This window comes from Aspergillus piperis, assembly GCF_003184755.1.
Source record: "Aspergillus piperis CBS 112811 unplaced genomic scaffold BO85scaffold_14, whole genome shotgun sequence".
Classification (NCBI taxonomy): Eukaryota; Fungi; Ascomycota; class Eurotiomycetes; order Eurotiales; family Aspergillaceae; genus Aspergillus; species Aspergillus piperis.
The window spans coordinates 419,534-442,764 of record NW_020291604.1 but is presented as its reverse complement, the minus strand read 5'-3'; the positions used below and the strand labels follow the sequence as shown (position 1 = coordinate 442,764).

Below are 23,231 nucleotides of genomic sequence, written 5' to 3'. Positions count from 1 at the left end.
ACTCGACGCGTGTTTGCCACTGCCTAGCGCGTCGCCCGCATCTTGTTGGCAACACCAAAGTATCACGCTGTCACGTGATTGTTTATAAGTAGTATGGAGTAGCCGGCTCATAGAGGTATCTCGCTAGGCAAATCCACTTTGAGCCAAGTCCTTTGATGAAAAATATTATCTAGTACTTGAGTAGTTCTTAGATTACACTATATCCGGATTTCGGCTTATTCAACAGCATGTGTACGTGCCATGGCCTTGAACACAACGTCCGGTTAGCGAAGCGCCACTTGAATGAGGCATCCAAGGAAATGGAGCCTTCAATCATTCTCTACAGAAAACTAGCTCAACTAAAAACAATTGATATGTAGAGGGCATACTAGTGCTATTGCGAGGGATGCTCAGCCACTTCTGGAGTTTTGTCCAGATAGCGTTTACAAAAGATGATGCTGCATGATCTGCATAATATATATAGTCTTGGCATGAACCTCTGCAGCCCTACTGCATGACAGAAACATTTCTTTTTCCGCACTAGTAGCACTCATCTCAAGACAGTACCGGTTTCTGTCTAAAGCACATGAAAATGCAGTTTGCTCAGCATCAAATAAGCACAATGCCAATGAACTTGCAAGCAAGAGTAGGAGGCCGGATGGAAAGTTTCTACTATAGCCCTTTCAGTATAGCGTCCGGTTCGCCTTCTTGAGGTGGGACCGTTTAGTCAATGGAACCTCAGCCCGTCGAATGATAATAACCAGGTTGTTCCTACCATAGTCACAATGCTCATTATCACCATTTGCTGCTGAATCGTTCATTCAGCACTGGCCCCTCGGCCCATGTCTTCCGATTTCTGGGCTGGCTACCTTAGCGGTGCCATTGGAATCATCATCGGCAATCCCCTCGATGTCATCAAAGTGCGGTTGCAGGCAGGACGCACTCCAGATATCGCCGCATCAACCACACCCCAGCAATTGAGTCGCTTTGATAGCGCTACTTCCCTGGTTCGAGGTTTGCAAATATTCCGATGATGTAAATTACGCGTCTAGTATTAACCGTTTCATCAGGCGCCGCTGCCCCAATCCTCGGATATGGGGCCCTCAATGCACTACTCTTTGTGGCTTATAACCGATCATTGAAGTTCCTGGATAGTTCAATCATTGACCCTACAAACCCACAAGGTGTCTCCTTAAGCAAGATCTGGCTTGCCGGTGCTGCAGGTGGGGTGGCCAGCTGGACTGTGTCATCTCCGACGGAGTTCATCAAATGTAGGGCCCAGCTTGACTCACGCCCCGGGGTGTCGTCATGGACGGTTGCGAAAGACATTGTCCGAACACGCGGCTGGACGGGCCTTTATTTCGGAGGAGGGGTCACTTGTGCGAGAGACGCAATTGGCTATGGGTTTTAGTATGTGAATCCTTTCCCCAGATCTTCCCCCGCGATTTCATTGAGGCTCTTCACAGAGTATTGACCTACATCCTTCCTTGCAGCTTTTGGTCTTATGAATACTGCAAGCGGCTTACGGCCTCTAATGAAGATGATGCGACCATGACTGCTACGAAAGTCTTATTATGCGGTGGCATTGCTGGGATTGTTACCTGGGCCTCTGTCTTCCCTCTAGATGTGATCAAGACAAGACTGCAGGCGAGAACGATTGAATTGTCCCCTGAACATCGCCCCTTGATGCAGCCTTCTGCTAAGCCATACACCGCAAGCTCCATCCAGATTGCCAAAGAAGCGTATCTCAATGAAGGACTCAAAGCCTTCTATCGCGGCCTAGGGGTTTGTAGTGTGAGAGCCTTCATAGTCAATGCTGTTCAGGTATGTCAACCCGGGTTTGAAATAGTGTAACGCATTGCTAACGATCCATTCCAAGTGGGCAACATACGAGTGGCTGATGAAGTATTTACAAAATCCATAAACGAACAATGCAACAATGCCCAAGCATCTACAAACTACGTACGGAGTTCTCCGCAAGGATACGCGCATCTCAATATTGAAGTGCTGTGTATTATTGCAGCTCGTAAATTAAATTTGTCCTAAAGGAGCCGTGTCTGATAAAGTGGGGCCAAGCTAGATGGGGGCTCCGAGAAACGGCAGTTTTAATGGTTTTACCGCAGAACGAAACCGGCGTATCCGGGAACTTTCCACCCCCACTGGCGGTTTTCGGCGCATGTGGTTTCACGTGTTATCCAGCGATTTTGGCCCATCGCTGATTGGGTGATTCTTTCGTCGACATGCAGCCAGTAATATCGTCCGTGAAACAACGACGTCAAAACGGCGTAGATGCGCGAAAAAATTTTTCAAGCCCATTGAGAGTAGATATGTTGCCAGCAGAGCTCTTGCCGATGCTCTTGGAGCTATCCTGCATCGCGGTGACAGTCGAGAGAGCACTGCGATAGGCAATTTCACTTCATGGCGAGAATCTAATCCTCCATAATGACCATCTCGGTGGTCTCTTGCGACCTCACACCATTGTCTGTACCCAAGCCGACGGCAGCCTCAGCAGCCTTCTGTGTGTGTGCCTCTTCGCGCAAGATACGGAGTCTAATAACAGGCGCATAGGTCAGCATTTATGTGTCCAAAAAGTATTTGCGACCGAAGCCGCGACATCGTAGATATGTTGGCCACACACCTTCTCTTGTGGTTCTTGCCCTTCGTATGGGCGGCCATATTATGCTCGCTCTCAAACCATTTGGAGCACTCGACGCAATAATGCTTTCCTAGGCCGGGAAGGTCCTCTTCGTCTTTCGTAGCTTTGTATAGTTCGAGGTGTCTCGCGGACGCGATATCAGCTCGGACCTGATCATAATCTCTATCGATTTTATCAGATCATCAGCAGTCTATTCAGCTTTACGCAGCCCTTCGAACTTGAACCCTCATGATAGTGATCATTCAGAAATTAGCCTACATACCTGGTCCTGCGCTTCGTCTTAATTTTCCTGACAGCTCCCATTTTGATAGACTGCGGCCCAAAAAAGAATTGCCTGATGGATTTGCTAGTGAGCTGTCGCAAAGTGTTTTTCCACCGATATACGGAATGAAACTAAGACTTTAGGCGGTGCAAGAGCGGGTCGCTTATCACCAAAATTCCGCCTTTGTGTGCGAAAGAAGAATTTCCTGAAACATGTTGCTCATTATTGGTCAAAATCAGCTGGGTCTTGGCGGCGGGCCGCGGGATTCCCATCGGTAGGCCTCGGCTCTGACTCGGCTCTGTCAGCGCTTTTGGTCGCTTCCGTACGGCCATTTCCCCGGTGTCTCGTAATTTATGACGTTGCCATGTTCCGGCACGTTGCTCCGGAAAGCATCTCGTCCAGTTGCGATCCAGGTGAAATAATACGCTAACTGCCACCATGTCTCCTAAGCAACCCAACTCATTCAAGCGGTCTGGCATTACTGACGAGGTTGGGCGCGTAGAATCTGTCATATTATTTCATTTTCATTTAATGTATCGGTTCCAAATAATTTTTTTGATCTGTGTTTGCAAGACTTGATGAAGCTTTGAGCTAGGATGTAGTAGTAGTGAGTGACGTCGATGATGTTCCCCCAGGATGAATGGATGTAATACAGGGCACATGATTGGACTATGTGCCTCACATGCCCTGTGCACGCCGCCGCACAGGCTGGTCGGAATTACAAGGTATGAACACAGCAGTAGTGAAGTTAGGTTTTACCTAGGTAAGACACTAGTTCGTGGCAGTCCATGGGGGAGAATGCATGGGGGAGATAATAATACCCAGTAGATCAAACTATGCTTTTTGAGGGTCAGCTGAAAGGAGCAAAACCACTGACAGTGAGGCCTTTTCGAATCCAAAGGCAACCTTACGTTGACCGGGTAAAGCCATTATGGGTCCTTCTTAGTTTTTTTCATTTACGGAGTGGTCAGAAAGGAGGGAGCGAGGTCTGCAGGCCAAACGGAAATTACAGGTGTATCCGTATCCATACGGTAAGAAAGGGGTCCCACGGATGGTCCAGCCACCTTCCTTCTCTCCGGTCGCATGCAACGCTTGCGTAAAGGTCGGTACTGTCAGGAGCGGTTACGGGTCCTCTTCTCCGGTTCAGTAAATCGCTCTCGGTGGTGGAAACAAGAATTCTTTCCCACTCAAGCTTCCTTTTTATCTACTCCATTTTCCCTTTCTTCCTTTATCCCTTTCCTTTCCTCTTCTTTTCCCACTCCACTCCATCTTTTGCTGCTTCCTCCCGTTGAAGCTAGCTTTTGCTGTTGTTTGGATTGGCTCTCCTGTGTTGCGGCCCTGCCCACCTCGCATAGAGAGCTTCCACCATGATTACCACAAGGCTTGCGCGCATGGGTGCGCTGGTAAGTCCATTCCAGACACGTTGTCCCCCGTCTGGCGAAGAAGTCATGGCATTCTGTCCAGGAATGAAATGCATCTAGCTGGACGTCTTTGTAGCTCAATGGAAACTAACCAGATCTGCTCTCTAGGCCCCTAAGTCCCGCCTTGTAAGCGTTTACCCGCAATCCAGTTCAAGCTCGCATCACCAAATTACAGCGGAAGTGCGATTGTTCGATGAACAGAAATACTAATAAAATGTGCAGATGCTCGGGGCTCGGGGTATGGCCACCGTCACCGACTCTCCCCTCGACAAGAAGGTCGAGATGTGCAACCTGGAGAAGGTGAGTGAAACTTTCCATTACGTCTCGGCTGGCTTCGGGTAGCGCGGGCGCCAGATTTGGGAATACGATCCGCTAACAATGCTTGTGCAGGGTAACTACATCAACTACAAGTATGATAGCACTCTTGATTCTTTGGGGCATTGGGGGCGATCTCTCAATCGCGCCTTCCCAGGTCAATGAGCTGTAAGCTAACATTCCTACCACTTCTATAGGAAGATGTCCGAGAACCTCGACATCGTTCGTCGTCGTCTGAGCCGTCCTCTCACCTACGCCGAGAAGGTTCTGTACTCTCACCTTGACGACCCCCACGGACAGGAGATCGAGCGTGGCAGCTCTTACCTCAAGCTGCGCCCCGACCGTGTCGCTTGCCAGGATGCCACTGCCCAGATGGCTATCCTCCAGTTCATGTCCGCTGGCATGCCCTCCGTCGCTACTCCCACTACCGTCCACTGTGACCACTTGATTGAGGCCCAGGTCGGTGGCGACAAGGATCTTGCTCGTGCCAACGACATCAACAAGGAAGTCTACGACTTCCTTGCCTCTGCTACTGCTAAGTACAACATCGGTTTCTGGAAGCCCGGTTCCGGTATCATCCACCAGATCGTTCTGGAGAACTACGCTTTCCCCGGTGGTCTGATGATCGGTACCGACTCTCACACCCCCAACGCTGGTGGTCTCGCCACTGCTGCCATCGGTGTTGGTGGTGCTGATGCCGTCGATGTCATGGCCGGTCTCCCTTGGGAGCTGAAGGCCCCCAAGGTCATCGGTGTTAAGCTTACCGGCCAGATGTCTGGCTGGACTACTCCTAAGGGTAAGTTGATATTTGACCTGTTCTACACAATCGGACGAGCGTTGACAGTAAATTTTAGATATCATCCTCAAGGTTGCTGGTCTCCTCACCGTCAAGGGTGGTACTGGCGCTATCATCGAGTACCACGGACCTGGTGTCAACTCCCTGTCCTGCACTGGTATGGCCACCATCTGTAACATGGGTGCTGAGATTGGTGCCACCACCTCCATGTTCCCCTTCAACGACCGCATGTACGACTACCTGAAGGCCACCAAGCGTCAGCACATTGGTAACTTCTCCCGCGAGTACGCCAAGGAGCTCCGCGAGGATGAGGGTGCCGAGTACGACCAGCTGATTGAGATCAACCTGTCTGAGCTCGAGCCCCACGTTAACGGTCCCTTCACTCCTGACTTGGCCACCCCCATCTCCAAGTTCAAGGAGGCCGTTGATGCCAACAAGTGGCCCGAGGAGCTGAAGGTCGGTCTTATCGGCTCTTGCACCAACTCCTCCTACGAGGACATGTCCCGTGCCGCCTCCATCGCTCAGGACGCCCTTGACCACGGTCTCAAGTCCAAGTCCCTCTTCACCGTCACCCCCGGTTCCGAGCAGATCCGCGCTACCATTGAGCGCGATGGTCAGCTCAAGACCCTCGAGGAGTATGGTGGTGTCATCCTTGCCAACGCCTGCGGTCCTTGCATTGGACAGTGGGATCGTAAGGACGTCAAGAAGGGTGAGCCCAACTCTATCATCTCCTCCTACAACCGTAACTTCACCGGTCGTAACGATGCCAACCCCGCCACCCACGCTTTCGTCGCCTCTCCCGACCTTGTCGTCGCCATGACCGTTGCCGGTACCCTTAAGTTCAACCCTCTCACCGACAAGCTGAAGGACAAGGACGGCAAGGAGTTCATGCTCAAGCCTCCCACCGGTGAGGGTCTCCCTGCTCAGGGCTACGACCCCGGCCGTGACACCTACCAGGCTCCTCCCACCAACCGCGACGGCGTCAACGTCGCTGTCTCTCCTTCCAGTGACCGTCTCCAGATCCTTGCTGGTTTCGAGAAGTGGGATGGCAAGGATGCCACTGACATCCCTATCCTGATCAAGTGCCAGGGCAAGACTACCACCGATCACATCTCCATGGCTGGCCCGTGGTTGAAGTACCGTGGTCACCTTGACAACATCTCCAACAACATGCTGATCGGTGCCATCAACGCCGAGAACGGTGAGGCCAACAAGGTCAAGAACGCCTTCACCGGCGAGTACGATGCTGTCCCCGCCACTGCCCGTGACTACAAGGCCCGTGGCATCAAGTGGGTTGTCATCGGTGACTGGAACTACGGTGAGGGTTCTTCCCGTGAGCACGCCGCTCTGGAGCCCCGCCACCTTGGTGGTCTTGCCATCATCACCCGCTCCTTCGCTCGTATCGTAAGTGCTATCCATTCTTTTCTATCAAAAAAAACTGAACGCGAACTAACATCTTCCTTTAGCACGAGACCAACCTGAAGAAGCAGGGTATGCTTCCTCTTACCTTCTCCGACCCCGCCGACTATGACAAGATCAAGCCCGAGGACAAGGTCGACCTCCTCTGCACCGAGCTCGAGGTTGGCAAGCCCGTCACCCTGCGTGTCCACCCCAAGGACGGTGCCTCCTTCGACGTCAAGCTCAGCCACACCTTCAACGAGTCCCAGATTGAGTGGTTCCGCGATGGTTCCGCCCTCAACACCATGGCCCGCAAGGCTGGTAACTAAATTTAATGGCGATTGCCAACATGCATGACATGGGCCTCATAGGCCCGTCTGTATATTATGATCGCTGTTTTCTGTTTGTTGCGAAAAGATATGATACCTGAAAGATCTGCTTGCGGGGTTTGGTTATCCTACCCTCGCGCCATGGCAGTCTGCTCTGATGCCAAACAACTGCATTGGACGCGAAAGCGGCTGCCTATGGTACCTCTATGATGGGAATATCCGGCGTCGTCTTTCGAAAAATTTAACGATTTGTTTCTGTTGCCGCTCTGGGCCTGTTTTCTTTTGTACCCCTGTGATTTTCCGGTGGACTACATGGATATATCTTTGTTTTTGTTTTATATCATACACTGTATGTTAGGGCTTGCGTGCATACCACATTTCCTTCTGTTCCAAGATGGATCTTGCCCGTAGGCGTCGTAATCAGTTTGCTGTAGCACTCCCGGTGAGCAGAACGGTCACTACACCTCCAATGGCGTATTCGGACATCCATATGTTACAATTTGCCCGATTTTGCGACTTGCTGCCAATAGGTCAGACTTCATTGGTGCTGACATAACTAAGTTCCCTTCTCAACCGAGGCCTACACGGCTGTTCACCCCGCCTCGGAAACGTGACTCTGATAGTATAGCCGATCCATCATGATAAGGAGTCTTCAGATGTATTAGACTCACAGTATCTGCTCGTCTTTACTTACAATCTCTCAGCTGCATCCAAGATTCAAAGAACATCATTGTCGGCCTCTTTCTTCTCTGGATTACCCACGTGACTGAGTACAGCTGACCCACTAGCTCAATTGCTCGTGAGTCTGATGATTCATTCCTATTCTTACTCTGATTGTCCTGCTGAATACTGAAACCTATGTAGAGGCTACGATATAGATCGACGATATTACATACCTCAAGTTATTGCTCGGTTGCCTCTTTGATAGGGAAAGATACTTGTGTAAGTGTGCTGCTTATATCTTGCGCATTTTCAAGAGTCAATGCTTGCTCTTGGACCCAACCAAAGAATCCGAGGTAGCGCAGACCGCTAATGCGAGTTGGTGTCTGGCAGTCGCAGATCAATCGCACTGAAGTGTGGTATATGCTGGAGACATGGCTACCCAGCTAGTCTCTCTGGCGGAGGTGGAGAGGCTCAGCGCCTCGGTCGTACGGATATTGGGGGGCAATCCCGGCAAGGTGAGCTAATATTGAGATAAGACACCGGTCTTGATGGACATAGAAACTAATATACCTTTCTACTAGTTCACTCTGCAAGGTTTGTTTCCTCGCCTACGCTTTTAGCGGTACAGGCGTGTCATCCTAACCAAATATCCAACAGGCACGAATACGTATCTAGTCGGGCGAGGTCGTCAACGCATCCTCATTGACACCGGTCAGGGTGAACCGTCCTGGGCAGCCCGGCTCAAGACTCTTTTGGCAGAAGAGAATGCAACTGTGCATCAGGCCCTCCTCACGCATTGGCATCCAGACCATGTTAAAGGCGTTCCTGACCTCTTAGCATTATGTCCGGACGCTATCATCTACAAGAATGATCCTGACCTCGGCCAAGAGAGCATTGAAGACGGTCAGATCTTCAGTGTTGAAGGTGCAACACTACGAGCATACCATACCCCGGGTCATACGGTTGACCATATGATGTTTGTCCTTGAGGAAGAAGATTCTGTCTTTACGGGCGATCGTGAGTATCATGGCAATTTCTACTTCCTGCCTCATGGCTAACTGCGCTTGTCAGATGTCTTGGGCCATGGCACGAGTGTCTTTGAGGACCTCTCGTCCTATATATCTAGCCTAAAGCGAATGCAGAACCGGGTTTCGGGTCGCGGCTATCCTGGCCACGGAGCTGTCATCGAGAATGCGACAGCAAAGATCACAGAGTACATCAAGCACCGCCAACAGCGAGAGGATGAAGTGGTTCGCGTTCTCCGATATAATCACCTCGATGTTGCAGATGGGGAAGCATCCCCGGAGCGTAAACGGTCCTGGACCCCACTGGAACTAGTCAAGGTGATTTACAAAGATGTGCCGGAAAGCCTTCATCTGCCTGCTTCTAATGGAGTGTTGCTTGTTCTGAAGAAATTAGAGGACGAAGGCCGGGTAAGCCGAGATGCTGATGGGCGATGGGTTCTGGAAACTGGACGATCTGCGCTTTGAGATATTACGAGAAGGGCTGGGTTGTTAAGTTATTATCATCATAGTAGATATATTAGTAGATTTTTGTTTCGGCATTATATGGCATATGTTATTAGGGATCCGATGACTAGCCGCTCACCGATGCAAGAAGATGCCTGTGACCGCCATGCAGTGCGTGCATATTCACCTAATCATAGACATATGATGTTATTCCTGTCATTCGCAACCCTCATCCCTTACATGCTTCTAATGCTACCCAGTATAGATATACCGTACCCATCAACGAGAAGATCGTCAGTCACATCATCATGCTAGTAAAGCTTTCAGCAAATCCACTCCCCCTTCCTTCGGCGTTAATAACCTTGTCAACTGGCGGTCTGATTCCATCGCATCAGTCTTATCACACAACAAGAATGACACCGAATGTGGTAAGAGTATCGAAAATAGCTGTCTCAGAAGCAACACAGAAACATACATAGGCTAGTTATGATGCCATATATTTCTTATGGAGTCACGGAATGGAGCCTCTGGAACTAGTAGTGATTGGTTGAGACCGACTTCATTATGACCATCGAGACTCTTACTTATCGTCTATTTAACCTTAGGAGCAGCGAGATCCGAGTACCAGGTAGAGAGAGATAATGGGTGGGAACTGTGTTCTGGTTATGTCCCCACATCAAACTTGAGCTACCATGACTACTTACTGACTTGCATCCTGGCGCACTGATCTTATCTGACAAAGAAGTCCCCTCGCGAATTAAAGTCAAACATACGATTTCTGTAAGTCTATGCGCCGAGTGTGCCATGGAATGCTATTAGGTAAAAATGATCAACTGAAGTGCATAGCAGTTACCTCACCCACCAGACAGTATTCAGTCAGTCCCTTTTGTCTACACTAAGGAATGTGGCTGTTGTCATAAGACGTAGTGAGTTTCAGAAGCATCAAGATATACCGAGTCAATGAATCCATTAATGTTGGGATCAAAGTAGTATAGAGAGTCCAGACCCGTCCATAACAGCGGGGTCTTGATTTCACCACCCGATTGAAAGCGCCTCTCGGGCAGCAAGAAGGGAAAAAGGTTAACAAGAAGGGAGATGGTGTGAGTGTGTGAGTGAAATCCCGCAACGCTCGTGTTTTGTTCGTACCTTTGCGGGGATCAACATTCATCAAAAAGTATGCAGATGACTTGCTTTTCTCCCCACGCCACCCAAGCGTGTTACTTGGTAGTTGGACCAAGTTGAGAGTGAGTATACAACCGACCAGAATTAAAGATAGTAAGTAGCCTTTATGACTGCTGGGGTGACATTACAATGTTGAACCGTCATCAGGCCATTTGATCTGGGTAGACGAATCAAGTTACATGGACCCCAAGCAGCCGTGGACCTGAAATGAGGAGGAGTAAATAATCGTAGATTTCCCTTGTTGAGGGGAAACTGGAAGTGTTGGCATCATCCAAAGCCAAGGGCGAGTGTGAGTGGCTGGCAAGATTCCGGCATCCATTGCGACCGCTGGTCATCTCTGACTTCATCGCCCACTTCGTCGAAACTACTACTCTTGTCCCCTTGTTCCCCCCAACTCATCTTTCCACCACACCTCTTTTTTTTCTTCCCCCCACTTCTCGTCATCTCTTTCCTGTGAAAGCGATAGGCTGTGAAGCGACTCTACAGAATAAAAAAAGAATAAACAAATCAAAGGAGAACACAAAAAAAGAAGGGAGACACAAGCAACCTGTCGGAGTGTGTGCTGTGATCGATAATCATTTTCCAACCTACAACTTGCAACATCCAGGAATAACAAACTGACTCTTGCTTGCTCGCTGGCCCACATCCATCTTCCTTCTCACTGCTTTTTCCCTGTCGATGAACTTGCTAGTGAGGAGCTCTAGGTGGACTCCCGGCACTACTGCTCTTGGTTCTTCTTCGGCCCAAACCTGGGTCACTTGGTCCGCGCGCCGGTCTCTGAAGTGAGGTCACTCCCCTCGATTCTTCCCCGCCGCCTTCAAGCTGCTTCACAGCATCAGGAAGCACCAAGCACCCAAGCACCAGCTTCTTGGCTTCAAGGCATTCCAGGTCGCCATCCGTGACCTTCCTTTTCTTCCTTTTCTTTTTCTTAACTCCTAAACTTAACCTTCACTCGATCCCTCTTTTGTCATCCCTTAGCTTTCTTGCTCCCGTACCTGGGTTCACTCGGCTTCATTCAATTGGTGAAACAGTGGTCCAAGACTGACAAACCACCCGGCCTTTTCCTTCTTCCTGGTTCTTCACTGAAGACCAACAAGACTCAATTAATTATAATCCGAGAACTACCGTCTCTGCAGCTTACGACCCCAGAGCCCCGCCTCCGTCTACTTTTATTCCTCGTCCCTGGCGTCTTCTTTGATAAGCCAGTCTCGTCCTTTGTCTTCAATTCAGACCCTCATTGGTCGCTTACTCGGTCTAACTAGTAGTACATTTGTACATACTTACAATCTGACTATCTGCGTCGGTGCCCCGCCAATTCCGACAGCATGCCCTCCCTTGAGAACCCCACCTTTCAGAGTGAGGCTCGCTTGCTCCTCGTCTCCAATCGGCTTCCAATTACCATCAAGCGATCGGATGATGGTCGCTATGACTTCTCCATGTCCTCCGGTGGCTTGGTCAGCGGATTGAGTGGCCTGTCCAAGTCCACGACCTTCCAATGGTACGGCTGGCCCGGTTTGGAGGTCCCGGAGGAGGAGATTCCCGTCGTGAAGCAACGCCTGAAGCAGGAGTATAACGCTGTGCCAGTGTTCATTGATGATGAGCTGGCAGATCGTCACTACAATGGCTTCTCTAGTTAGTATTGTCCAACTCTCGATTATACCGAGGATCTGTGATGGTTGCTCCCTCATTGATCCCGGCTGAAGGCGCTTGCTTGCTGACAGATGCCCACTGCTCACAGACTCTATTCTCTGGCCCCTCTTCCATTACCACCCCGGCGAGATTACCTTTGATGAGTCCGCCTGGGAGGCATACAAGGAGGCCAACCGCCTCTTCGCCAAAGCGGTTGCGAAGGAAGTTCAGGATGGAGACTTAATCTGGGTGCATGATTATCACTTGATGCTCCTTCCCGAGATGCTGCGCGAGGAGATCGGCCATAGCAAGGAAAATGTCAAGATTGGCTTCTTCCTCCACACGCCCTTCCCTAGCAGCGAAATCTACAGAATCCTCCCAGTGCGGAACGAGTTGTTGCTCGGTGTTCTGCATTGCGACCTGATCGGGTTCCATACCTACGACTACACTAGGCACTTCTTGAGTGCTTGCTCACGACTCTTGTATGTATTGGATTGACTATTTCCTCTTCAAGAGACAATGGAGACGCTAACGCAATGGATACCTAGGGGCTTAACAACTACACCTAATGGGATTGAATTCCAGGGCAAGATCATTGCTTGCGGTGCCTTCCCTATTGGCATCGACCCAGAGAAGTTTGAAGAGGGGTTGAAGAAGGAGAAGGTTCAGAAACGCATTGCAATGCTGGAACAAAAGTTTCAGGGTGTGAAGCTCATGGTGGGCGTGGACCGCCTGGATTACATCAAGGGTGTCCCCCAGAAATTGCATGCCCTTGAGGTGTTCCTTAGCGATCATCCGGAGTGGGTTGGCAAGGTTGTCCTGGTTCAGGTTGCTGTTCCTAGTCGACAAGATGTGGAAGAATACCAGAACTTGAGGGCTGTTGTGAATGAGCTGGTGGGCCGTATTAACGGCAAATTTGGTAGGTTTCGCGCTGTCTATGGGCAACACCCCATCGCTGACCGATGATCAGGCACCGTTGAATTCATGCCTATCCACTTCCTGCACAAGTCAGTCAACTTTGACGAGCTAATTGCTCTGTACGCGGTTTCCGACGCCTGCATTGTTTCGTCGACCCGCGACGGAATGAACCTCGTTGCCTATGAATACATCGCAACACAGAAGAAGCGTCATGGTGTCTTGGTGCTTTCCGAGTTCGCGGGTGCCGCTCAGAGCCTTAACGGCAGTATCATTATCAACCCCTGGAACACCGAAGAGCTGGCGGGTGCTTATCAGGAAGCGGTGACCATGAGCGACGAGCAGAGGGCCCTCAACTTCTCCAAGCTCGACAAATATGTCAATAAATATACAAGGTTCGATTATATCTGAGATGACGAGGAGCTTTGGCACTAACTACATCTCTAGTGCATTCTGGGGCCAGTCCTTCGTGACCGAACTGACTCGCATCTCGGAGCATTCAGCGGAGAAGTTCCATGCTAAGAAGGCTTCTTTCAGCGACAACAACTCCGAGAACGGAGAACGTTCTAACGGTGTAGATACCCCGGACCAGGAGCAAGTGGCACAGTGAGCTTGGTGCCCCCGCTTTGTATGATTGTTTACGGCCGAGGATCCATTGAATATGGCGATGCGTGAATGATTGATTTAAGACGTCTATTTTACTGGTATATGAGCACAAGGCGTGGCGAAGGGCTTCTTCCTACAGTTTTACATCTCGGTTTCGCGTATGGAATATTACAAGAGTGAACACTGTGTTCTGGCCTTAATTCCAGGGTATGGTTGGGCAACAGACATCGGAGCGTTTGGTTTTTTTCTGTGTATATGGGAGCATATCGCGATCCCTCGGCCATTGGTCCCTCTCTACTCTACAATATGCGTTGGGCGTCGGTGTTATTAGGATTTCAGTGGCATAAAATAGTGGGCGGTCCATTTCATGTTACATATAAACACATAGTTACACACCAAATATTGCATTCATTAATGACCATCATTTACTTGTTGTGCTTGGCGGTTTGCATTTGTGTACGGAGTAGACACCCTGCGGAGGATGCGTGAAGAAGAATGGGATGCAAAACATGCAAACATGCCCGAGATTTCAGAAATTCTCGGCGAACTCGTCCGCGGCCGCGATGCTCCTCCGGCCTGGACAGCAAGCCTCGCAGCAAGCCCCATCGTGCTCAACAGAGTCAATCGCCAATTAATCGCTATCTCGCTGAGCGGATAGACTCAAAACTTTTCTCCTAGGATTCCAAAGGTCGATAATTCCTGTCGTACCCCGTGCCCGGCACCGCCGCAACGTCTACAAAACTTCCCGTCCAAGCGGATTGACCTGGCCGTGCTTCCTCCCCAGCAACATCTCTACAACCAAAGGAGCATTCGGTCCTTCATACACACCACCACAATGCGTCCCGCCAATTTCCTCCGGGCTCTTCAGCCCCTGCGCTCCTCCATGATGCGCTCCACCACCATCACTTCCTCCACAACAGCGCCCTCTCTATACCAGACCACCCTGCGCTCCCTCACGACCACCGTCCCCCGACTCAACGAGCAACAGCAACAGCAACAACCACAACAACAAGAAGCCGACCTATCTTCTTCCACTACTACTACTACCACCACCGCCGTCCCCCCCTCCCTCCGCAGCTACCCCTACAAGACCAAGACCGGCACCGTCGTCTCCGTCGGCCGCATGGACCGCACCGTCCGCGTCAGCCACCGCCACACCATCTGGGACGCACACATTCAGAAGCCCTACCCCAAGATAACGAACTACCTGGTGTCGGATCCGCGCAACTCGCTGCGCGAGGGCGACGTCATTGAGTTCTCGTCCGGCTACCCGAAGAGCCGGAACGTGCGCCACGTTGTGGAGAGAATCATTGCGCCGTTTGGATCTGCTATTGAGGATAGACCGGCTGTTTTGACTCGTGAGGAGAGGGATGCTGAGCGTGCGGCTAAGAGAGCTGCTAAGTGGGAGCGTAGAGAGGCGAGGAGGGCCGAGGCTGGTGTGTCTGAGATTGAGGGGAAGGGTGGGGAGCATGTTGGGAGGATTAGGAGGTTGGTGCTCGAGAGGATTGGGGGAGTTGAGGTTTAGGTTGTGTTTGATTTGAGTAGGTGGGTTTGATTAAGGATTGGATGATGAGGAGAGTTACAGATGAGAGGCTAGATAGATGGGTTGGTTTGGTTGTTGTGGGGTTGGTTTCCTTTTATCTCTTATCTGTTCGAATATGTTGTATGTAAACATTGTGTGTCTGTATATTACTAGCTATTTACTTTTTCATGGCATATTGTGCTTTTGTCTTGGATTGGCTGTTGGGTTGGTTGGTTGGTTGTGTGTAGATGTGTAGGTGTGTAGCTGGGTTGGTTGAGCACATTGGTTACAATGTTACTAGGATTAAGAGCCATTCACCAAATAGCGTGAATACTATTACCATTTGTGCATAGTATAACTGCGAAGTAGTAACAACCATCTACCGGGGAATACACAGCAATCTTATTAGTAGTACAATACTCGGTAGTTCCCACTGCACGATATACAGCGACATCCGACCTCATTTAGTCTAGACTACTGGCTCGTGCAACATACATGCAGGCTATTGAAGAAGCAGAAAATAACTAGGCAATGGCATTTTCTTTCACGATATAGAAGGAATAATCCAGGTGAAATGCATATACCTTCTGAATAAGAATCACGTGACTATCACTTTACTTGCGGGGTTGAGTATAGACTCGAATGTATAATATTCTGGAGTATAATGGTTTACTGGTTACTTTGATAAGTAATTACAATATGTAATAAATACTGGTATCCGGAACATGTCTGTCAAAATGACATAAAGTGACCTCACCTCCACACAGTAAATATATGCCGGCAGATGTACTCCCAAGTACTCCTACATCACAGGAGACATGAACCTCCACGAACAGTGAAACAGCCAAAACTACAACATGGAAAGAACCAGCATTCACCAAACTCAAACATCCATAATATATAAACTATCTTCCATATACTTACTACTACATACCCTCCCAATATCTATATAAACCCCCCACCCAAATTGGTACCTGAAGGGGCAGTCAGTCTCGAAAGTTGGTTCGCCGCCAAGCCAAGCCTTTTCCATTGGGTCGCGAAAGTCACCCCAGCGACTCTTGATCCGTTGTTTACTTTCCAGCTTCCCTTTTCTCTCTCTCCTCTCTCAACTTTCTTGTTGACTTCATCAATTTCTCCCCCCACTTCCGCCTCCATCAAACCTTTTTCTTCTTTCTTCCCCCCTCCCCTGACGTCGCGCGCTCCTACCCCCCTTTTTTCGACACCCCATCCTTTTGTCGAAACTAGTGACTTTATTCATCCGGCGAACCTAACCCGAAGCAAAAAGCCCCTCTCAATCAGAACCAACCTTTCTGTCAGTCAACTTTCCGCCGCCGCCGCCGCCCGTGCACGAGATCTGCGATCGGAATATACGCTACTACGAATAAACCCAAAGGTGTGTGTGCTTTATTTCAGTTGTTAGCGATAAGGGTCCGTCGCTATTTGGGCTTTCAAGTTATGAGCCACTTCAGTGATTGGACTGCTGCACGCTTGCGAATTAACCAAATCGAATTTCGATGCTAACTGATTGCCATTTTACAGACTTATTCTTAAATTTTCAATATGGCCGAGGAGGAGGATTTCTCTTCCTTGCCATTGACGGATCGGTTCTCGCACAAGGTTAGTTTGTCGCTGTTTTGCTCCCGTTTCTCAGGTTTCGGGTTCGCGGGGTTGTTTTTATATTGCTGAATACTGACATGTATATGCTCTTGGATTAGAACTGGAAAGCCCGCAAGAATGGATATGAGGATGCGAAACAACAATTCGAGAAGTCGCCTGATGAGTCGGATCCCGTTTTCACGCCATTCATACAAGATCCCGGCTTGTGGAAAGGGGCTGTGGCAGACTCCAATGTTGCGGCTCAACAAGAAGGTCTTGGATCTTATTGCGCATTCTTGAAATTCGGTGGTGTTCAGGCTTGTACAAGGTATGTTTGACGGAAAATTGATGCTGTTTGACTAATTAACGGTGGTTGATGGCTAACATGTGTGATGAAGGACCCGGGCAACTACCGTCTTCCCGATATGTGAAAAGGGTCTCCCATCCACGCGACCCGCTGCCAAAACGAATGCGATCGAAGCCCTGTTATTATGTGTTGAGCTGGATAAATCGGACCCCGTCATCGAAGAAATGCTCCCCGCTCTGTCACACAAAGTTCCCAAGGTTATTGCCGCTGCGCTGGCAGGACTGAGAGCAATTTATCACAACTTCGGTTGCAAGATTGTTGACCCCAAACCTGTGTTGAAGGCCTTGCCAAAGGTTTTCGGTCATGCTGACAAGAACGTCCGTGCGGAAGCGCAGAACCTCACTGTGGAACTCTACCGCTGGCTGAAGGAAGCCATCAAACCGCTTTTCTGGAACGAACTCAAGCCCGTACAGCAACAGGATTTGGAGAAGCTGTTTGAAAATGTCAAGCAAGAGCCGGCGCCCAAGCAGGAGAGGTTCACGAGGGCACAGCAAGATGCCATGGCCGCAGCCAGCGCCGCGCCAGAGGGTGATGACGATGAGTTTGAAGGAGGCGAGGAATACCCGGCAGAGGAAGATGAAGGAGAGGTCGATGCTTTCGACCTGGCCGAGCCCGTTGATGTCTTCTCCAAGATCCCAGGAAACTTCCAGGAGCAGCTTTCTTCTTCGAAGTGGAAGGATAGGAAAGAGGCCTTGGACGCTCTGCATACTGTCTTGAATGTTCCCCGGATCAAGGATGGACCGTTCGATGACGTTATTCGTATGTTGGCTAAATCAATGAAGGATGCAAACATCGCCGTGGTAACCGTCGCCGCCAACTGTATTGAACTTCTTGCCAAGGGAATTCGCAGTGGATTCGTCAAGTATCGGCCTACCATCATGTCGCCCATGCTGGAGCGCTTGAAAGAAAAGAAGCAGAGTGTTGCGGATGCCCTAGGTCAAGCTTTGGATGCAGTCTTCATCGCGACTAGCTTGTCAGAGTGCCTGGAGGAGATTCTCGAATTCCTCAAGCACAAGAACCCTCAAGTCAAACAGGAAACGCTCAAGTTCTTGATCCGTTGCCTACGTACAACCAGAGATGTTCCGGCGAAACCGGAAGTCAAGTCGATAGCTGAGGCAGGCACGAAACTCCTTACTGAATCTACCGAGGTCAACCGTGCCGGAGGAGCTGAAGTTCTCGGTACCTTGATGAAGATCATGGGCGAGCGGGCGATGAACCCCTATCTGGACGGTCTCGACGACATCAGGAAGACCAAAATCAAGGAATTCTTCGAAACAGCGGAGGTCAAGGCAAAGGATAGACCTAAGCCGATCGTGGCACCGCCGAAACCTGCCCCCGGAAAGAAGGTCGTGGCGAAGAAGCCTGCACTGGGAGCCAAGAGGCCGGCTGCTGCCGCGCCTCCTGTCGAGGAACCCGTAGCTGCTCCGTCACCCAAGATCGCAAGGTCCGTTCCTTCTAAGCTTGGAGGGCCCGCCAAACCTGGTGGTCTGCCGGCTCCTGGCGGTCTCAAGAAGAGGCTCGGTGGCCCTGGAGGAATTGCATCTCCCCAGCGGCGGGTTGTCTCACCTCCCACGGAGGAGCAGCCGCCTGCACCGGCACCTCCCAAATTTGGGCTGGGAAGAGGACTTGCAGGCCGACCGATTGCGAAACCAGCGGCTCCCAGCGAGCCTGCGCCCGCTCCTGCAGCTCCTCAATTCAGCGGAATCTCGGCCCTGGAACGAGCTGAGTTGGATGAGCTACGTGCGGAGAAGGAGCGGTTCATGCGTATGGTTGAGGACCTGAGGTCGGAGAGGACCAAGCTGAACTCGCAAGTGATGGAGCTTCAAGACCAGAACGCGCAGCTAATTGAAGACCACACAAGGGATGTCCTGAGTATCAAGGCCAAGGAAACCCAACTGGTTCGCGCACGAAGCGATGCAGAGTCAGCGGAGCAGACTGTACAAAAGCAGCAGCGGGAAATTGAGCGCCTGAAGCGTGAGCTCGCAAGAGCTCTTCGTGCTAGTGCCATCAGCCCTCCCAACACCCTACCGGAGAATATTGGTATGCCTATGTCCGAATCAGGCTCCGTATACCAAGAAGATGGCCGTGCACCGATGTCACGGGCTGGTCTCATGGGCTCGCGATTCGAGAGCTCACGGCCGCGCTCCTATGCTTCGGCTAGCCCGAGTGAGGAGAAGGAGAACAATGGCCTGGAATCCTCGGGACTCAGCGCTAGAGATGCAGGACTTGGTCGGCGCAAGCTCAGTCCTAGCTTGGGTACCGGCTACTCTGGCTTGGGAAGTCCGACTCGGTCATCAGGACTGGGCTCGGGCAGTGCTTCTGGCGAAGAACAACCCGCCAGGAGTGCCGAGCCAGCGGAGAGCTGGAAGAGAGCTGCGGAAGTAACCAGCCAACTCAAGGCAAGAATCGAACAAATGAAGGTATGGATCAACGATGACCTGGTTCCCTGATCTGTTCCTGGCGAAACATTTGCTGACTTGGTAATGCAACAGGCAAGGCAAGGGCTTACACGACCACCCTCTCAACGCTGATGAATGAATGAATGACACGACTACTCTCCACCTCCTTTTACACTTACCTGTTCCCCGGAAGTGTTCTTCGTTCTCATTTCGCTGAGTTAGCTTCATTGTCTCTTTTATCTTCTCATTGGGCGGGTCTTTCGGTCAATATCCTTCTTCCACTACCACCATCTATACACTCTAGTTCGGATTGCTTTTACGTTTTATTACATTGGGGTGTGCGCGGACATTCTCTTGCCTGGACTGGGAAACAAATGGGTTCAAGGGGGGCATCTGGGTGCATTGATTTGATTGTGTTTTTCTTGTTTATGTTTTGCTCCATACCATCATACCATACCATTGCCATACCTTGTTTTTGCTTGAGTGATTACATGATTCGATTGATGTATAGACAACCAAACCTTTCTGTACCATGTTATAATGTGTTGTTGTATTGTACGGGTCATGACTTGTTTGCTCTACCGGTATGGTTGGCTTGCACTGCATCGGCAGTTAATTTGTGGGGCCGGGTCGAAGGGCTAGATCACAGCCTAGACAAATTTTCAAGGGTTTCTTGCTACCCACTAGTACACACAAGCTAGCGATCTAAAGACTTTACGACTTACTTCGTTCTACAACTAAGATGTACATATTGCAGACGTCACATGAATGCTCAAACTCCCAAAACAACTTCCTACAAAGTTCACACACACACAAAAAAAGATAACAAAACCGGAGCTGTGGTTGTTGATGATGTCTGAAATAGCATTCATGGGTATCTGCAACGTGTACATGAAGAGTATAGGAAAATAGGATAGGATGAAGAAGAGGGTCATTAGAAGTTTCGTTGATGGTATAAGATTTTTTTTTTATCCCGTCGGTGTTGTTAGTAGCTCGCTGGTTAGGCTAGCTAGCTTTTTAGACACGGATGGCACCCTCAACGGCCTTGCGCTTCTTCTCCTGGCGGGCAACAGCCTTGGCGCCCATGATACCACCACCCCAGTGACGGCGGGACTCCTCGTACTTGTCGGAGTAGCCCTCCTTGACGGCGGAGAGGAGCTTGGCGAACTCGGCCTTGTCCTCGGAGCGGACCTCGGTGAGAGCGAGGACAGCGGAGGTCTATACCATTCATTTATTAGCCAACCATACATCGAGGTGTGTAGATATTAGGTGGGGATTGACATACCTTCTTGTGAACAACAGTTCCAAGACGAGCCTTACCCTTAACAATAGCGTAAGGGACACCCATCTTGCGGCAAAGAGCGGGAAGGAAGACAACCAGCTCAATGGGGTCAACGTCGTGAGCAATCAGGACAAGGGAAGCCTTCTTGTTCTCGACGAGGCCGACAACGTGGTTAAGACCGTACTTGACGTTGTAGGGCTTCTTGGAGACATCCTCCTTCTTCTTGCCCTCAGCGACGGCGGTGGCCTCGGCGTGGAGACGCTCCTTCTTCTCGACCTTGGTCTCGGGACGGTACTTGTTGAGGAACTTGAAGGTCTGGGCAGCGGTGTTGCGGTCCAGGGTGTTCTGGAACTGAGCAATGGAGGGAGGGACCTTGAGACGGAGGTTCAAGATCTTCTTCTGGCGCTGCAGACGGACATACTCGGGCCACTTGACGAAACGGCCGAGGTTGCGCTTGGGCTGGATGTCCTGGCCAATGCCGAAGTTGCGGGGGCGCTTCTCGATGAGAGGGTTCTATTATACTTATTAGTATTCTTGATGGTGGTCAGTATTGATTAGGGTATGAGTTTGCCTACCTTGGGAGCCTTCTTAGCGCCAGCCTTACCCTGGGGGTAAGGGAGGGGAGCAGTCTTCTTTCCGGACTTCTGGGCAGGCTATCATTGAGAAAAGAAGATCAGCAATCTTGTTCCACCATCTTGCTGCATCTTCCTTGAACTCTAGGGAGGATACACACAAAACTGTCCCGCAGAGGAAAAAAACCAAGTTTCCAAGATTTTCCTGAGGGGAAGCAGTTTTGTGTAAATAAACTCCAGCCAAAAATCATCGCTGATCACAACCTCCTCCTCATTCCTTCGCAATCGTTTTACGGATTGTGTGAGGAAGAGGAAGAAGGAAGCGAGTCAACGGAAATTTGTGTCGCTTCTCGACATGTTGCGATATGAAGCGAAACGGAAGCAATTCTCGTCTCACGACATGTTTCGCAGCGTATAGTCGATAGGCCCAATTCTAATTGAATAGAAGAGGCGTGAAATGGACGATTCTATGTGCTTACCATTTTGTCGACGGGATCCGCGGCGGCGTTGGGTGCAGGATTGACAGTCAAGAAGAAGAAGAAAAGAAGAAGTTCAATTAATTTCGCGCTCTGAGAAGAAATCCATTAGCGCCGTTTGCTTGTGTGGGCCGCGGGCGGATTATCTTCTTTGCCGGGGCTGGGTGGTGGTTCGGTCAGGTGATCTAGGGTTAGCCCTCGTGGTTGATGTATCCAAATGGGCCAATCAGGTTGGATGTCTTTTACCTGAATTTGGATGGCAGTGTAGACTTTTATGATGGTCGTCTACTAGTATTCAGTTGATATGCGCACTCATCCATTCAATGGATTCTCTATTACTTTAGTGGGTCCATAGCATGCAACAAACTTATTAGTTGTACTGTTCTCGAGAGTCGAGACATTCTCAATAAAATTAGGTCAAAGGACATCTATGAATCTAATTCCCAACATACATCCACTAGAAACGCCAAACTCATGCTCAGGTATCCATAACACTATCCATCTATATAACACACCAACAGCCATCCACCGAACCAAACATGATCCAAACATAATCGCAACCCATATCGTAACCTAATCGTAACATACCCCAACCCATCAACTCACGCTCACCTCACCTCCAAGCCCCCAACCCAGGCAACCCCGTTCTCCCAATCCCCGAACTAGCCGCCTGAATAGCCCTCTTCTTCCCCAAATTACCCTCCTGATCCCTGACCGCCGACACAATCTTATCAATGTTCGTCTCCACTACCACACCCCCAACAATCATCTCACTCAGCACCGCATGCATAGTCTCATACCCGAAGATCAGATCCAGCTCGCACACGTTCTCGAACATGCGGTCCAACGCCTCCACGAAGACCTGGATTAGATCGATTAGCGCCAACGGCGACTCAGTCGACGTGGAGATCATGATGAACGACAAGGTGGCATAGTTCCGGTAGGTGATTTGGGTGGGGGCGTCGGAGGGGCCATTTTCTGCGCCGGAGCTTGCGCCGCGGGAGAGAAGTGGTGGGAGAGGGAGGAAATTGCAGACGCTGGCGGGGCGTTGGGAGACGAGGTTGTAGATTTGCGCAATTAGGGATTGTTTGGTTTGGGTGTCCTGGTTTAGTTGGAGTGTTAGTATGGGATGCCTGGTGGGTAAGGGGTGGGTTGATTGGGTAGATGCGATTCAGTGTAGACTCACGATCTGTGTGTAGAACTTGGTCAAACGGGGTTGTCCATTGTTGTTGAAGACGAGGACGGCGTTGATCATCTTGGTGCAGTGTCCGCGGGGCACGGGTGATTCTAGCTCGGTGTTGGACGTGTTCTGCGGGCGATAGAAATCGAAAAATGACTCCTAAGTATGAAGTAAGGATAGGCAATCAATCCAGTTGGTGGAAAAGAGCAGCACGTAA

The 23,231-nt window shown here is 50.3% G+C and overlaps 8 protein-coding genes across 8 annotated transcripts; 6 read left to right on the top strand and 2 right to left on the bottom strand.

The window, feature by feature from the left end:
• The first annotated feature begins 573 nt into the window (after window positions 1-573).
• BO85DRAFT_521679 (putative mitochondrial carrier protein) lies at window positions 574-1,939 on the top strand. The gene is made up of 4 exons (XM_025665211.1): window positions 574-993; window positions 1,050-1,389; window positions 1,473-1,803; window positions 1,859-1,939. The coding sequence occupies exons 1-4, from the start codon at window positions 822-824 to the stop codon at window positions 1,901-1,903; spliced, it is 888 nt and encodes a 295-aa protein (XP_025513762.1). The 5' UTR covers window positions 574-821; the 3' UTR covers window positions 1,904-1,939.
• A 32-nt stretch (window positions 1,940-1,971) lies between these two features.
• Window positions 1,972-3,827, bottom strand: BO85DRAFT_470162 (putative C2H2 finger domain protein; the record flags this gene model as incomplete). The annotated part of the gene is made up of 5 exons (XM_025662379.1): window positions 1,972-2,529; window positions 2,618-2,797; window positions 2,898-3,028; window positions 3,068-3,290; window positions 3,775-3,827. 5 exons carry the CDS (start codon window positions 3,825-3,827, stop codon window positions 2,409-2,411), a joined length of 708 nt encoding a protein of 235 aa, XP_025513761.1. The 3' UTR covers window positions 1,972-2,408.
• Window positions 3,828-4,082: 255 nt separating this feature from the next.
• acoA (aconitate hydratase ACO1) lies at window positions 4,083-7,353 on the top strand. Its single transcript, XM_025665581.1, has 6 exons — window positions 4,083-4,300; window positions 4,427-4,618; window positions 4,709-4,728; window positions 4,831-5,429; window positions 5,488-6,833; window positions 6,896-7,353. Exons 2-6 carry the CDS (start codon window positions 4,541-4,543, stop codon window positions 7,154-7,156), a joined length of 2,304 nt encoding a protein of 767 aa, XP_025513760.1. The 5' UTR covers window positions 4,083-4,300; window positions 4,427-4,540; the 3' UTR covers window positions 7,157-7,353.
• Window positions 7,354-8,250: 897 nt separating this feature from the next.
• Window positions 8,251-9,309, top strand: BO85DRAFT_376173 (putative metallo-beta-lactamase domain protein; the record flags this gene model as incomplete). The annotated part of the gene is made up of 4 exons (XM_025656211.1): window positions 8,251-8,334; window positions 8,401-8,413; window positions 8,477-8,836; window positions 8,891-9,309. The coding sequence occupies 4 exons, from the start codon at window positions 8,251-8,253 to the stop codon at window positions 9,307-9,309; spliced, it is 876 nt and encodes a 291-aa protein (XP_025513759.1).
• Window positions 9,310-11,456: 2,147 nt separating this feature from the next.
• BO85DRAFT_67114 (glycosyltransferase family 20 protein) lies at window positions 11,457-13,750 on the top strand. Its single transcript, XM_025665580.1, has 5 exons — window positions 11,457-12,102; window positions 12,209-12,581; window positions 12,648-13,018; window positions 13,070-13,409; window positions 13,462-13,750. The coding sequence occupies exons 1-5, from the start codon at window positions 11,796-11,798 to the stop codon at window positions 13,622-13,624; spliced, it is 1,554 nt and encodes a 517-aa protein (XP_025513758.1). The 5' UTR covers window positions 11,457-11,795; the 3' UTR covers window positions 13,625-13,750.
• A 451-nt stretch (window positions 13,751-14,201) lies between these two features.
• Window positions 14,202-15,331, top strand: BO85DRAFT_451078 (uS17 family ribosomal protein). Its single transcript, XM_025660512.1, has one exon. The coding sequence runs from the start codon at window positions 14,456-14,458 to the stop codon at window positions 15,143-15,145; it is 690 nt and encodes a 229-aa protein (XP_025513757.1). The 5' UTR covers window positions 14,202-14,455; the 3' UTR covers window positions 15,146-15,331.
• A 1,096-nt stretch (window positions 15,332-16,427) lies between these two features.
• On the top strand, window positions 16,428-19,743 carry BO85DRAFT_67056 (putative spindle pole body component). The gene is made up of 4 exons (XM_025665579.1): window positions 16,428-16,535; window positions 16,682-16,759; window positions 16,858-17,066; window positions 17,137-19,743. Exons 2-4 carry the CDS (start codon window positions 16,703-16,705, stop codon window positions 19,553-19,555), a joined length of 2,685 nt encoding a protein of 894 aa, XP_025513756.1. The 5' UTR covers window positions 16,428-16,535; window positions 16,682-16,702; the 3' UTR covers window positions 19,556-19,743.
• A 778-nt stretch (window positions 19,744-20,521) lies between these two features.
• Window positions 20,522-23,089, bottom strand: BO85DRAFT_460935 (60S ribosomal protein L7A; the record flags this gene model as incomplete). The annotated part of the gene is made up of 6 exons (XM_025661748.1): window positions 20,522-20,722; window positions 20,790-21,299; window positions 21,362-21,439; window positions 21,838-21,927; window positions 22,550-22,936; window positions 23,021-23,089. 6 exons carry the CDS (start codon window positions 23,087-23,089, stop codon window positions 20,522-20,524), a joined length of 1,335 nt encoding a protein of 444 aa, XP_025513755.1.
• Between the last annotated feature and the right edge of the window lie 142 nt (window positions 23,090-23,231).